This window comes from Ailuropoda melanoleuca, chromosome 13, assembly GCF_002007445.2.
Source record: "Ailuropoda melanoleuca isolate Jingjing chromosome 13, ASM200744v2, whole genome shotgun sequence".
Taxonomy (NCBI): Eukaryota; Metazoa; Chordata; class Mammalia; order Carnivora; family Ursidae; genus Ailuropoda; species Ailuropoda melanoleuca.
This window is the reverse complement of record NC_048230.1, coordinates 57,283,527-57,298,280: the sequence shown is the minus strand read 5'-3', so window position 1 is coordinate 57,298,280 and position 14,754 is coordinate 57,283,527. Positions and strand designations below refer to the sequence as shown.

The following is a 14,754-nucleotide window of genomic DNA, read 5'->3' as shown; positions in this document are numbered from 1 at the left end:
GTGTTACGTCTCCTGCTTTCTCTCTCTCTTTCAAATAAATAAAATTTTTAAAAAAGAAAAAGGCTTTACAGAGACTTTAAAGTCTTTTGACTTCTTCTGTATATTTGGATAAAATTAATTAGCACATGGGGGATTGTTGTTTAACGGGTATAGAGCTTCAGCGTTGCTCGAGTTCTGGAGATGTGCACAACAACGTGGATGTCCTTAGCACTACTGCCCCGTGCGCTTCAAAATGGTTAAGATGGTAACTTTTGTGTTCTTTGTGTATTTTGCCACAATCTTTAAAAAATTAAATAGTACGTTTGAAAGCACTTTTAATTAAATCCGCAGTACTGATCTTTCATCATTAAAACAGAATTGCCCAGGTCATAGCCAAGAAACATCATGTTCTTTTCTCCTTAGGTGTGTTTTTCCATAGCATTTATTTCGAAGGCAGGCTGTCCATTTTTGGCGTTCAGAACCCCACATTCACAATTGTTGTACCGTGCCTATCTCACCTCCCCTCCCGCTCCTGCTCAGGTTGGCTGTAACCCCAATGAAGATGTGGCGATCTTTGCTGTTGACTCCTTAAGGCAGCTCTCTATGAAGTTTCTCGAGAAGGGAGAATTAGCCAACTTTCGTTTCCAGAAAGATTTTCTGAGGCCCTTTGAGCATATCATGAAGAAAAACAGGTATGTGCATTGTCAGATTCCCCATTGGAGGCCTAAAAAGACCTCCTAACACTAATCACACAATTAATATTTTCTCCCTTTGTTGATGGAAACAGGTAAAATAAACAGACTGATTCACATGTATCGTTTCTAAGTACAAAACTCAGATCTGTGTGTGACCTTTCCCCGAAGGACAGATCACACCGGCACAACGAGTAGAAACATGCCATGCGTTCTTACTGGGGTGGGGGCTGACGTTGTTCAGAGAAAGAGCCATTGCAGAGGCATCCTAAAACAAGGTCAAGAATTATGTGACCCATCCTTTCTGTCCCAGGAGGGTGATAGAAGAGATCAGACAGCTGTCCCTCTGAAGGAGTCACCCTGTTCATGCGTTCACTTGGCCTGTTTCTATTGCAGCCTGCCAGCTGCTGGTACTATTCTGAGTGCCAAGGATACAGCACTAAAGAAAACAGTCAAAAATGCCTGTTTTCCTCTGGCTCCTGTTTTCATCAGTACAGCTGGGTACATGGGTGTCCAATACCATATCCTCTTTACTTTTATATGTGTTTGAAGTTTTCCTTAATGAAATTAAGCAACATTGTTTAGGGGCACCTGGGTGGCTCAGTCGGTGAAGCATCTGCCTTCAGGTCATGATCCCAGGGTCCTGGGATGGAGCCCCGCGTTGGGCTCCCTGCTCAGCGAAGAGCCTGCTTCTCCCTCTGCCGCTTCCCCTGCTTGTGCTCTCTCTTTCCTTCTGTCAAACAAATAAGTAAAATCTAAAAAACGAAACAAAAACAAGAAAAACTTGTTTACATTCCAGTGAGATAGATAAACAAGAAAATAAATGTTTAAATCAAGGTAAGGGGATAAGAGTAGAAGCACTCCTTTATATGGGGCAGTCAGCCGAGATGCATTTGGTAAGTTGACCCTTAACCAAAGTGATGAACAAGCCAGGAGTGGCTGTATATGATCTTGGGAAGAGTGTTGTGAGCAGAGGGAAGAGCAGGAACAAAAACCCTGCAGCAGAGTGTCCTTGGCATGATAAGGAGGAGCATGGAGGCCAGGGTAGCTGGGCAGAGTAAGCAACGCAGAAAGTCCTGGAAGATGAAGCCGTAGTGGCAGCAGAGTGCCTGGGTCATGAAGGAGCTGTCAGCCTTGGTCAGCACTTTGCCTTGTTCCCTGTCAAAGACAAAAGCTTTGGAGGGTTTTGAGCAGAAAGGGGAAATGGTCTGACATACGTTAAGGGATCTTCTTAGGTTTATCCGTGGAAAATGAAAAGCCACTGTAATTGTTCAGATTTGGATCAAGGGGGTGAGGTACCATGGGATTGGATTCTGCATACATTTTCGAATGGAAAGCCTACACCATGTACTAGGAATTAGCTGTGGGGCATAAGAGGAAGAAATGTCAAGGATGACTTTCAGGTGTCTGTCCCACCACTAAAATGTGTCCATGAGATCTGCTTAGACTTTTTTTTTTTTTTAAGAAAATGAAAGCTTACGAGTTCAAAGGCCGTAAGCCAGTGTGGGTCGTTTGGGGTAACAAAAAGCAGCAGAAAAGTCTCCCTGATATGTCTCTCTTTCTTTTGGTTTTTCTCTTCATCACCTTACTGCTCATTTTAAGAGAAAATAAAGCCCATTCCAGAATCTGGCATCACCTTGATTTTTATTTTATTTTATTTTTTTATTTTATTTTATTTATTTTATTTTATTTTATTTTATTTTATTTTTTTATTTTTTTAGAGAGAGAGAGCAGGAGGCAAGGGGAAGAGAGAGAATCCTAAGCAGGCCCACCCCCAGCATGGAGACCAACGCGGGGCTTGATCTCATGACCCTGAGATCATGACCTGAACTGAAATCAAGAGTTGAACGCTCAACTGACTGAGCCACCCAGACACCCCTACCCCTGATTTTAGCGTACACACAGAAATACCCTCCAACCTTTGGGGACACTGTTCTGAGTGCCGAGGAGTTGGAGGCCTGGCGTGGCAGCCGGCCTAGTTGGCTGGTGGCACTGATGGCCAGAATCCCAGGCCCTCCCTGCCCATCCCATGGCTGCCCAGCCAACATTTGAAAAGGGACAGAGCAAGTTTAGAATCACACATTGCCAGCCACTCTCAGACACTGTTGATGGAACTATAACTTGCTATAACATTTTCAAAAGCATTGGGCAGTGTGCAGGAACCTTAACATTTCTCTGCTCTTTGATTCACTAATTCTGTACTTCTGTAACTCTTCTAAGGAATTAATTTGAAATACAGCAAAATGTTGTAAATCACACAAAGTAATTTTTAAAAAACCAGATACCACCTAAATATAAAAGAGTGTTAAGTCAGTGTTGGCACAGCCAAACATGGACTATTGTGCAGCTGTTCAAGATGTTCACAGTGTTTATGATCAGGAAATGCTTAATAGTTTGGTCAAAAGGGCAAGTTGTAGGGCGCCTGGGTGGCACAGCGGTTAAGCGTCTGCCTTCAGCTCAGGGCGTGATCCCGGCATTCTGGGATCGAGCCCCACATCAGGCTCCTCCGCTATGAGCCTGCTTCTTCCTCTCCCACTCCCCCTGCTTGTGTTTCCCTCTCTCGCTGGCTATCTCTATCTCTGTCGAATAAATAAATAAAATCTTTAAAAAAAAAAAAAAGCAAGTTGTAGAGTTGGACAGTGTAATAAGAACAGTTTTATCAGTCTCTCCTGTGAAATATCATACTGTCACATAAAGGAATTTTTTTGTTTCATTATTTTTTTTCTACATTTTCCGTTTTCCATAATGTTTACTGTCATCACAGATTACTTTTAATAATCAGGCAAAAATCATCTTATTTTAATTTATTATATTTTTTTTAGTAAACTTCTTTTTTAAGATTTTATTTATTTGAGAGACAGCAAGAGTGAGAGAGCACAGCAGGGAAGTGGGAGAGGGAGAAGCAGACTCCCCGCTGAGCAGGGAGCCCAGTGAGGCTGGATCCCAGAGCCCTGGGATCATAACCTGCGCCGAAGGCAGACGCTTAACTGACTGTATTATTTTTTATACAGGGTGTGAACTCATGACCCTGAGATCAAGAGTTGGACACTTAACTGACTGAGCTATCCAGGCACCCCGAAAAGTTGTGGTTTTTTTTAAGATTTTATTTATTTGGAGAGAGAGCTTGTGAGCAGGAAGAGGAGCGTAGGGAGAGGGACAAACAGACTCCATGCTGAGCGTGGAGCCCTACGTGGGGCTTAATCTCACGAGATCAAGAGTCGGACACTTAACTGAGCCACCCAGGCACCCTCCAAAAAACATTTTAAAAACTAAATGTAGAGGGGCGCCTGGGTGGCTCAGTTGGTTGAGTGTCTGACTCTTGATTTCAGCTCAGGTCATAATCTCAGGATCATGAGATCTAGCCCAGCGTTGGGCTCCACGCTTAGTGCGGAGTCTGCTTGAGATTCTCTCTCTCACTCTGCCTCTGTCCCCACCCCACTCATGCTCTTTCCCTCTCTCTCTGTCTCTCAAATAAATAAATCTTTAAAAAGCACATTTAGTTCTTCCCAACGAGCTGCTTTTCTTCCCCATGGGGGAGGCAATCATGAATTCAGTTGTATTATATATTAAAGTCACCAAGGTATGTAGTCAGTCCTTTGTTGTCTGTGGGCGACATATCTGCTTTGTGTACTCTGAGCTATGTTTTAACTCGGTTTTGACTTTCTCCTTGCCTTCTCTAAATGACCTATTATCAGTATGGATCCCGCAGATGAACGTGAATGTTACCCTAAGCCAGATGAAATTTGCAAGTCAAGTCTGCAATCCCAAAGCCAATCTAAACGGCTTTCAAAGCTAGTGGTGTGTGGAAGAGATAGGTTTGTGTAGCCTTGCTTCTTGTGACTTGTATGATAATAGAGCTCACCCCATAACTGCATATGTCTTAATAGGTTGCAAGACATACATGCTAACCTTTTGCAAATATCCAGGTAACACCATGTTGAATCTTGCAGCTGCTTCAGAAAATGGGCCATTTTTTATGTCTTCAGGTTTTATTTTGTAATAATTAAATTTAAAATTTTGCCTCACAAATTGCATATATATATTCCCATCCATGTATATGTGTTTACTATACACATAGATCCCTGCCTAAAAATCTAAGAGGACATGCATCAATAACTTAGGCGTGGTCATCTCTGGGTGGCAGAATTATGAGTATTATTAGTGTAGAGGTTCTCAGCCAGAAAAACTGATCAACAATGCCTTGAACCACAAAGCTATATATTGTTTACTTAAGAAGTCAGAGGCAAGCCGACTCACGTTTGGTTCCATAGCCCAAATTGTCATTGAGGACCCAGCTTCTTTCTTTTTTGCTAGTTTTTTTGAAGATTTTATTTATTTGAGAGAGAGAGCAAGCAGGGGGAGAAGAGGGAGAGGGAGAAGCAGGCTCCTTGCTGAGCAGGGAGCCCGATACGGGACTCGATCCCAGGACCCTGGGATCATGACCTGAGCCAAAGGCAGACGCTTAACTGACTGAGCCACCCAGGTGCCTGAGGACCCAACATTTTTCTGTCCCTTTGTCCATCCACAGGATCACTTTTTATCTTTGAGCCTATTTTGTGATGCTGAACAGAGGGTCTAGCTCCAGGCATCATGCTGTGTTCAGAATGGGAATACCAGGAAAAGGTGCAGAGCCTACCATATGTATTTGTTGTGTCTTACAACAAAACTATAGTAGAAACCCCTCCCTTCACATTTCCACAGATTTTCTCTTACATGTAATTAGAACGGTCATGTAGCTTCCCTGGCTACAAGGGAGGCTGGGGCATCAAGGACCTGGCACATGAGACAAGATTGTCATGTTGTCTTGTCTTGTTTGTGACTGGCTCCCTGAGGTCAGGCATGTTGCTGCCTGCATGAAATCAGAGTTCTGTTACCAAGGAGGTGGGAGGACGGCTGCTGGGAAAGCAGCTGTCTGCCACGGTGATTGTCTTAATGTTTTTTCTTTTTGTTGTATCTAGTTTAATTTTTTTTTTTTTTTAATGAATGTGGATTACTGTGTGCTTTTAAAAATGTGGTTTTGGGGGCGCTCGCGTGACTTAGTTAGTTAGCATCCCAGCCTTGATCTCAGCTCAGGTCTTGACCTCAGGATCATGAATTCAATCAAGCCTTGTGTTGGGCTCCAAAAAAATAAAATAAAATAAAAATAGAAAAATAAAAAATGCGGATTTTCTAATGCATTGCTTCTAAGTGATGCCGTGTTCATTTCTCTTCCCACCATTCAAAATACATACGACATGGCTGCCCCATTCTTTCCTTAGGTCTCCAACCATCCGGGACATGGTGATCCGCTGCATTGCACAGATGGTGAACTCCCAGGCAGCCAACATCCGCTCGGGCTGGAAGAACATCTTTGCTGTGTTCCACCAGGCAGCCTCAGATCATGACGGGAACATTGTGGAGCTGGCCTTCCAGACCACAGGCCACATCGTCAGTAAGTGGCTCTCATGTCCCACCTGCAAGTCTAAAAGGGTGACCACTTATTTCCTGTCTGTTTACTCCCCAAAAGGGCTTCCTTGTTTCAGGTCGGCTGTGATATGATAATGTGCCAGATGGTGTTCTCAGCTCTTAACATGTGCTTGGACATGTGCACAAAATCCCCGCGAAGGATAAACAGCTGATTCTCATTCTCCACAACCACAAAACCAGTGCTCCCAGCGCTTTTGTGGTCGTTTGTGGACATGTGCGTGCATTCAGCAGGGAAGCACTTGAGTTACCCGGGCACATGTTCCCAGCCGAGGCTAACAAGGTGACCCTCTCCCTTCTTGTTTCAGCTCTCTCACGATAAATGAGTAAATATCCTTTCCGTGGTTTACTTACTGCCACATTTTTTTGCATTTCTGTTTTTTTTGTTGGTGACTTCACCATTTAAAATGGCCCTGGGGGTGCCTGGGTGGCACAGCGGTTAAGCATCTGCCTTCGGCTCAGGGCGTGATCCCGGCGTTGTGGGATCGAGCCCCACATCAGGCTCCTCTGCTATGAGCCTGCTTCTTCCTCTCCCACTTCCCCTGCTTGTGTTCCCTTTCTCACTGGCTGTCTCTATCTCTGTCAAATAAATAAATAAAATCTTTTAAAAAAATAAAAATAAAAAATAAAAAAAGTAAAAAAATAAAAAAAATAAAATGGCCCTGAAGGGGGCACCTGGGTGGCTCAGTCGGGTAAGCGTCTGCCTTCGGCTCCAGTCATAATCCCAGAGTCCTGGGATCGAGTCCCACAGCAGGCTCCGTGCTTTGCGGGGAGCCTGCTTCTCCCTCTCCCTCTCTCTCTCTCTCTCTTTCTCATGAATAAATAAATAAAATCTTAAAAAATAAAAATAAATAAAATGGTTCTGAAGTATGGTGCTGGAGTGCTCTCCTGTGTCCCTGAGCACAGGAAGGCTGTGATATGCCTTATAGAGAAAATACATGTTTTCAAGAAGCTTCTTTCAGGCTTGAGTTAAAGTGCTGTTGGCCAAAAGTTCAGTGTTGATGAACCCAACGCTATGTATAAAATATGGTGTCTTTAAACTGAAACACATACGAAACAAGGTTATGTACTGATTGGTTGATTAAAACGTTGTGACCAGAGGCCCACAGGCCGTACCTCCATACGTCCCCTAGAAGCAGTCGTTCTTCACTGTGGGCACATTCAGTGTTCACAGCGACTCTGTCAAGCACAGCTACCATGAATAACGAGAACTGGCTATACCATTACTCCCCACACTTTACCAGAGAGGAATCTGAGGGACAGAAAAGGAAAGTAGAACAACTTGCCTGAGGTCACACAGCTAGGAAATGGTGGGGCAGGATTCACCCCCAGACAGGCCAGCCCAGAGTTGGTGCCATGTCTGTCCCCTCTGGACTGACCAGACGGCCCTGGTCCTGCCTGTCATCAACCACAGGCTGTGTACTCTTCTTGGTCTTCCTCAAAGTGATAGAGCATTAGATCAGCTTTAATCTTTTTTGAGATCTTTTAACTCTTAAGAAGTTTCTTGCTACTTGTATTTTTGTCTTAGGTGATGTTTGTAGGATTTTGAAAAATCTTAGACTTCTGAATTGCCTTTCACCTTTAGCTCATTGACCTTTTCATCTCCCTTTATCTTCACAACATTCCTTCAGGTAGCACGCAGTGTGGTCCTGGGATGGGAACGGCCAGGGAATTAAAGGAGTACGCCCAGGATCACCAGCCCAGGGCCAGAGCTTTGCTCGGTGCTCAGCTTCTTTCAGACCACTGAGGGCCAACTTCACACGCAGATCACTGTTTATCCTATCCCTTTCCTCCAGCTCCATCCTAAAATAGCTTAAGTTGAAATGGACCCCTTGACATCCTGGTGAAACTTGATTTTCTCATGGCTTGTCCTCTGTCACTTCCTTAGGGATACTTGTTTGAGCCTCGTCAGAGAGTCCTGCTCTGACCCCCAGCCTAAGCAGTCCCTACTGCCTTCTGTCCCCTCACCCAGCACTCACCCAACCTGAGATTATTTTATATTTTATGTATGTATTGTCTTAGGTGATTGTCTGTCTTGCCCATTGGAGCACGAGTATCATGAGGCAGGAAATTTGATTGGTCACCTCTGTCCCCGGGCCCACAACTGTGCTTTGCACATAGTTGGCACTCAGTAAATGTTTGATGAATGAATGAATGAATGAATGAATGAATGAATTGGAGCTCAGGAACCAGTTTAGCCCAGACAGTGCTCAGTGGATTCATTCCTGAATAATTTAATAAGAAATGCTGTCTTCTAGAGATAGCGACATGCTTTTCTTAGATTTTCATAGAAGTAGTCCCCTCGGGGTTGGGGGGTATTCATTCGATCCCCATTTCTAAGTCTCCTGGTCTTATAAAGAACATGGCTTTGTTTCCGCAGCAACTATTTTCCAGCACCATTTCCCTGCAGCCATCGATTCCTTTCAGGACGCTGTGAAGTGCTTGTCGGAGTTTGCCTGCAATGCCGCCTTCCCCGACACGAGCATGGAGGCGATCCGACTCATCCGCTTCTGTGGGAAATACGTCTCCGAGAGGCCTCGGGTACATTATTTCCTCACCTCCCTCGTGGGCGCTTAGGGGAAAAGGAATCGCAAAGAGAGTTCCAGCTACACTTTTAGAAGTGCATGTTTGCCCTGAACTGGGCGTTCACTTCGAAATGCTGCCCGTTGCTGGGGTTCTGCCCCCTCTCTCATTTTCTATGCATGAAATTACTTCTACTCCTACTGAACTTTTACCTGGCATTCTACTAATTGTTTTTGTAGAAAATGGTAGTATTTAGTTTTGAATTTTGGCAAAGCTGAAGAAGCTAGACCTTTCTGTTTGAAAGCAAACAAACCGCCCGCTTAAGGAAATGACATTTTAGCATTGTGACATGGCTGAGAAATCACATTTTTAAAAATCACCTTTTGTTTTCTCCCAGAAATGTCTGGGGTTTTTCTTTTATGACTCACCTTTCCAAAGAGGCCCGCCCGCTTGGTTTAAATGACAGCCTCAGACACTGACATTGGGTGGAAATAAGCATATCTAAACTATGACAGCCTGTACAGATCTCTCCTTCAGATCTTTTCTGTGTATTGATTTATTTAGTTTCACATCAGACCTATAAGATTGGCAGTTACGTCCCCACTGTATGGGGGAGTTGACAGGGGCACAGAGAGAAATCGCCTAACGTTGGGTAATCAGAGCTGATGAAGAAATTTTATTAACAGCGGATACTACCGCGCTTCAGGAGTAGTTACAGATCAAAGGGCTCAAAATCCCAGAGGTAGGGCAGGGAGTGGGGTTTTACATGCAGACTGGGGAAGACTGCCAGCTCCTAGCTGCATGACCTTGGGCAGCCGACTTCACGTCCTAGTGCCTCAGTTAACTCAGCAGTGATCTGCCCACTCAGCTTATTCTAAAACCCACAGAGGTAGGCATAACCGCTTGTGTGCACTGGGGAGAGGCTTGTGTTTGCCTCCTGGGGATTCCCTATCCTGCCCTTGCTGAGTGGATGTTGTTAGGAAGGGAAAATGTGTGGGGCCTTAACCTTCATGTAGTTCCCTTTGAGTTTCTTCCTTTGCTTAGTCTGCGTCTGAGAGGTGACTCTCCTGGCAGGTGCTACAAGAATACACAAGCGACGACATGAATGTGGCTCCTGGCGACAGGGTCTGGGTTCGAGGCTGGTTCCCGATCCTGTTTGAGCTCTCCTGCATCATTAACAGATGCAAGCTAGATGTTCGGACGAGGTAACCATGTCCCGGGACGGTGCCCCTTCTGTCACAGAATGAGCCTCAGTCACCTGCTCGCCTGACCCCATTCTCTCCCACTCTCTTCTCTGCTGTCCTTTCCCCACTGCCCCCATTCCCGCTCTGCACCTGGCTTTGTCCCTCCAGAGGACTCACGGTCATGTTCGAGATCATGAAGAGCTACGGCCACACCTTTGAAAAGCACTGGTGGCAGGACCTGTTCAGAATCGTGTTCAGGATTTTTGACAACATGAAACTCCCTGAGCAGCAGTCAGAGGTAGGTGGTGACTGACTCGGTACCCTGGATACAGCGGGGGAGGCCTCTCTGCTTTCGTCCCCTGCAGTGTTGTGTCATCGTCCCCGTGTAAGTCTTACCCTTGGAGCTCCTGGAGGTGTGTTTTAAAATGGAAACCCCCCAGGCGCCTGGGTGGCTCAGTCCGTTAAGCATCTGCCTTCAGCTCAGGTCATGATCCCAGGGTCCTGGGATGGAGCCCCACAGCGGGGAGCCTGCCTCTCCCTCTGCCTGCCGCTACCCCACTTGTGCTTGCTCTGGCTCTTTCTCTCAAATAAATAAAATCTTTTAAAAAATTCTTAAAAAATAAAATGGAAACCCCCTTCCTAGCACTGTTATACCAGAGTCAACTAGTGCTAAGAAAATGTCCCCATTTGGGGAAGGACGAGAGGAAATAAGTCACCATGGCCCACTCACTTTGCCCTCGGGCATTGTACCTGCCAGTTCAACAGGGACTGCTTCTCAGCAGTCAGTAAAAAATGGAATGTCTGGGGTGCCTGGGTGGCTCAGATGGTTAAGCATCTGCTTTCAGCCAAGGTCATGATCTCGGGGTCCTGGGATTGAGCCACATATCGGGCTCCCTGCTCAGTGGGGAGTCTCCTTCTCCCTCTCCCTCTACCTGTCCTTCCCCCTGGTGCTTATGCTCTCTCTCCCTCTTTCTGTCTCAAATAAATAAATAAAATCTTAAAACTACAACAACAAAAATGGAATTTCTCTGATCCCTGAAAAAAAAACCATTAAAAGCGTTTTTGTGGGCACCTGGCTGGCTCAGTCGATAGAGTGTGTGCCTCTTGATCTTGGGGTTGTGAGTTCAAACTCCACGTTCGGTGTAAAGATTACGTAAAAATAAAATCTTTTGGGGCGCCTGGGTGGCGCAGTCGTTAAGCGTCCGCCTTTGGCTCAGGGCGTGATCCCAGCTTTCTGGGATCGAGCCCCACATCAGGCTCTTCCGCTGGGAGCCTGCTTCTTCCTCTCCCACTCCCCCTGCTTGTGTTCCCTCTCTCGCTGGCTCTCTCTGTCAAATAAATAAATAAAATCTTTAAAAAAAATAAAATAAAAATAAAACCTTTTTAAAAATGTTTTGGGGTATGTGCTCTTCCATCTGAGCCAGCTAGGCGCCCCAAAGATTTTTTGTTTTGTTTTGTTTTGTTTTTAGAGAGAGTGCACGTTCATGTGGGAGTTGGGGGGGGTGCAGAGGGGGAAAGAAAGGAGAGAGGGAAGGAAGGGAGAGGGAGGGAAGCAGACTCCCTGCTGAACATGGATCCAGACACCCTGAGACCACAGCCTGAGCCAAAATCAAGAGCCGGACACTTAACTGACTGAGCCACCCAGGCGCCCCAGGTGAGAGAGAATCTTAAGCAGACTCCATGCCCATCGTGGAGCCCCACATGGGACTGGATCTCATGACCCTGAGGTCATGACCTGAGCCGAAACCAAGAGTTGACACTCAACCAACTGAGCCACCCAGGTACCCCTGCCTCAAAGCTTTTTAATTGCTAGTGAGGTTGCACACTTTTTCTCACATGACTGATTCAAATTTCTTTTATGAATTGCTTTTTCACATCCTTAGCCCATCTTTTGGGTTAGTTACCTCTCTCCGATTGTTTTAGGAGCTTTTTAGTGTATACATAAAATAGCATGTCCTTACATAAATTGCAGATGATTTTGCCCACTTTGTTATTCTCATTTTCTTTTCATTTTAGAAAATTTTAGCTTTTAAAGAACCAAATCTAGGAATCTTTTTCCCTTATGATTTCCACTTTTGGAATCTTGTTTAGCAGTAGGGACCCCTCCCTTTTCGATGATTTCCTAGATCTCTTTCTATATTAATACTTGAAATAGTGCCATGAAATTACCAGAGGTAAACTTTTAGTGTAAAAAGGTGTAGTTAGCATATCTCATATTCGCTTCTTCCAAATCATTACAAGTTTTTGTCAGTATCACTTTGAATGACTGTTAATATTCTGTCATATAGAAGTACTTAATTGAGTTGCCGCCTTGCTGGGTGTTTTCGTATCTGTGTTTTCAGTGTGTAAATGCCAGTGTGGTGTAAACATCTTTATTCGTAGACCTTCACCCAGAGATCTTATTCTTTCCTTTGGGTCCATTCCTGTCAGCTGTGTTCCTGCATCCGTACTGCCAGATTGCACACCAGAACAGCTTTGCCCGTGATGTGGGAGAGTGCCTATCTCCCCACAAGGAGAGTGGCCTCTCAACGTTATCTTGTTTTGTTTTTTTTTGTTTTTTTTTTTTTTTTCAGAAATCCGAGTGGATGACAACAACTTGCAATCACGCGCTCTATGCCATTTGTGATGTGTTCACCCAGTTTTATGAAGCTCTGAATGAGGTGCTTCTTTCTGATGTGTTTGCACAGTTGCAGTGGTGTGTCAGACAAGGTACTCACTGTGTCTCTGGGTGTCATTCTTCTTGACTTAGTTTTTAATGAGAGATTAATTGTTCAAAACGTAAAAGCAAGAATGTAATGCCACGGAGTACACTATATAATTTAATTGGTGAAAATGCATATTTTTACTTAACTAGAGCATAAAAACAATCTCCCCAAGCCAGTTTACAAAGCATTTCTTAAAGATGGGATGTAATTATTATATTTTAAAAGATGTGCCTTTGTATATTATACTGTTTTTTTCTACTTTCGTCTATATTTGAAATTTTCTGCAGTGTTTTTAAAATGTGCTGTGGGGGTCAGTATCAACAGCTTCATCAGTGGACATTGTTCATTTGAGTCCTTAAGCGTTGAGGTGGTGTGTGCTAGGAAGAATAGCACGTGGCACGTTTGACCTGGATTCCATAGATGGTTTTGGCTTAGGACAAAGCGCCAGTGTTGAGTTTTTTCAAAAAGTGACTCCGTTTTAAAATAAATGATTAAACAGTTAATACCAGCATGGCAGTGTTCAGGGGACTAAATTTGGAGAAACACTGCTCTAATATTTCTGTCTTTTACCATTCATCATACAAGAAGCCGGTTAATTAGTTAGCAAACTGACCTTCTTCCATCCCTAGCAGTAAAGCTGTGATAGATAATTTTATCTCTTTATAGCCTGCTTAAACAGGAAAAGTTTTATAAAATGTCAGTGCCCTGGTGGGAATCAAAGCAGCAGTGGAAGTTTGATGATAGATGTGGCTTTATTTTGCAGATAATGAACAGTTGGCTCGGTCAGGTACCAATTGCTTAGAAAACCTAGTCATATCCAACGGGGAGAAATTCAGTCCCGACGTCTGGGATGAGACATGCAGTTGCATGCTGGATATCTTCAAAACAACCATCCCACACGTGTGAGTGCGAATGTGCTTAGTGCTGTTTGTGTCTTTGCTCGCTAGACATCTTAGGACTTCACGTTGCCTTTCACGTGGATCATTTTCCTTCTCTTCCATTCTCTTCAGTTTGCTGACATGGAGACCTGTAGGAATGGAGGAAGATTCGTCAGAAAAACATTTGGTAGGGTTTTTTGTTGTTGTCTTTTCTCTGATCTTGTATTAGAGTAAAAAATTAAGCAACCCAAAGAGTTCGTGCTTTTCTGATGGGAAGTGAGTAAAAAAAGGTTATAAGATTTAAAAACTAGGCGTGCGGGGCTGGCTCGGTTGGTGGAACATTCAGCTCTTGATCTCAGGGTCGTGAGTTCAAGCCCCATGTTGGGGGTAGAGTTTTTTGTTTTGTTTTGTTTCTTTTAAGATTTTATTCATTTATTTGACGGAGAGAGAGCCAGCGAGAGAGAGAACACAAGCAGGGGGAGTGGGAGAGGAAGAAGCAGGCTCCCAGCAGGGAGCCTGATGCGGGGTGATCCTAGGACTCTGGGATCACGCCCTGTGCCAAAGGCAGACACTTAATGGACTGAGCCACCCAGGTACCCCTAGAGATTACTTTTTAAAAAGACCAGAAAAGATTTAAATCTATATATGTTCATTAACATCTTTTTTTAGAAAGTACAGAAGTCACCCAATAAAAACCAGTTTGGATTTCTAGTTTTTTCTTTGTGTAATGGTACACATCTAACCCACAGGTTTGAAATTTGGAAGCACTTGGCACATAACATTTTTCCATATTCTTAAATATTCTTTGAGAGCCGATTTTTCAGTGGCTATACATTATTGTAATCTATTTAACAAATTATCCCTTGTTGGACTCTCAATTCTGATGTTTTGCTGATACAAGTAATGCCTTGGTATAATTATCCTTATTTATTATCCTCCTAAATAAAGAGTGCTTTCCTCCACACCAGTGAGATAGTGGTTCTTATTTTCTGTGTGAGGTCACGTAGAGAAGTTGTGATTCAAGTCTCACTTTAAAATACCTTGGTGTACAGGGGCTTTGTATTGTTAACTTCTATTCCCAAATAACTGTAAGGCCATTAGATTTTAAAAGGCATTGCGGGGGGGGGGGGGCCTGGCTGACTCAGAGGAGCACGCAACTCTTTTCTTGTTTTTTTTTTTTTAAGATTGTGTTTATTTATTTGACAGAGAGACACAACACAAGCAAGGGGAGCAGCAGAGGGAGAGGGAAGAGCAAGCTCTCTGCTGAGCAGGGAGCCCAATGCAGGGCTCAATCCCAGGACCCTGAGATCATGACCTGAACCAAAGGCAG

At 44.2% G+C, this 14,754-nt stretch overlaps 1 protein-coding gene across 2 annotated transcripts in view; it reads left to right on the top strand.

The window, feature by feature from the left end:
- Positions 1-14,754, top strand: part of ARFGEF2 (ADP ribosylation factor guanine nucleotide exchange factor 2) — a 93,323-nt gene that overhangs the window by 65,489 nt on the left and 13,080 nt on the right. For both annotated transcript variants that reach the window (XM_002912990.4, XM_019799774.2), the window contains exons 26-33: positions 520-671; positions 5,930-6,102; positions 8,515-8,675; positions 9,732-9,862; positions 10,010-10,139; positions 12,415-12,550; positions 13,310-13,448; positions 13,557-13,611. In XM_002912990.4, coding sequence (XP_002913036.1) covers positions 520-671; positions 5,930-6,102; positions 8,515-8,675; positions 9,732-9,862; positions 10,010-10,139; positions 12,415-12,550; positions 13,310-13,448; positions 13,557-13,611 — 1,077 coding nt within the window. The remainder of the gene's footprint in view (positions 1-519; positions 672-5,929; positions 6,103-8,514; positions 8,676-9,731; positions 9,863-10,009; positions 10,140-12,414; positions 12,551-13,309; positions 13,449-13,556; positions 13,612-14,754) is intronic.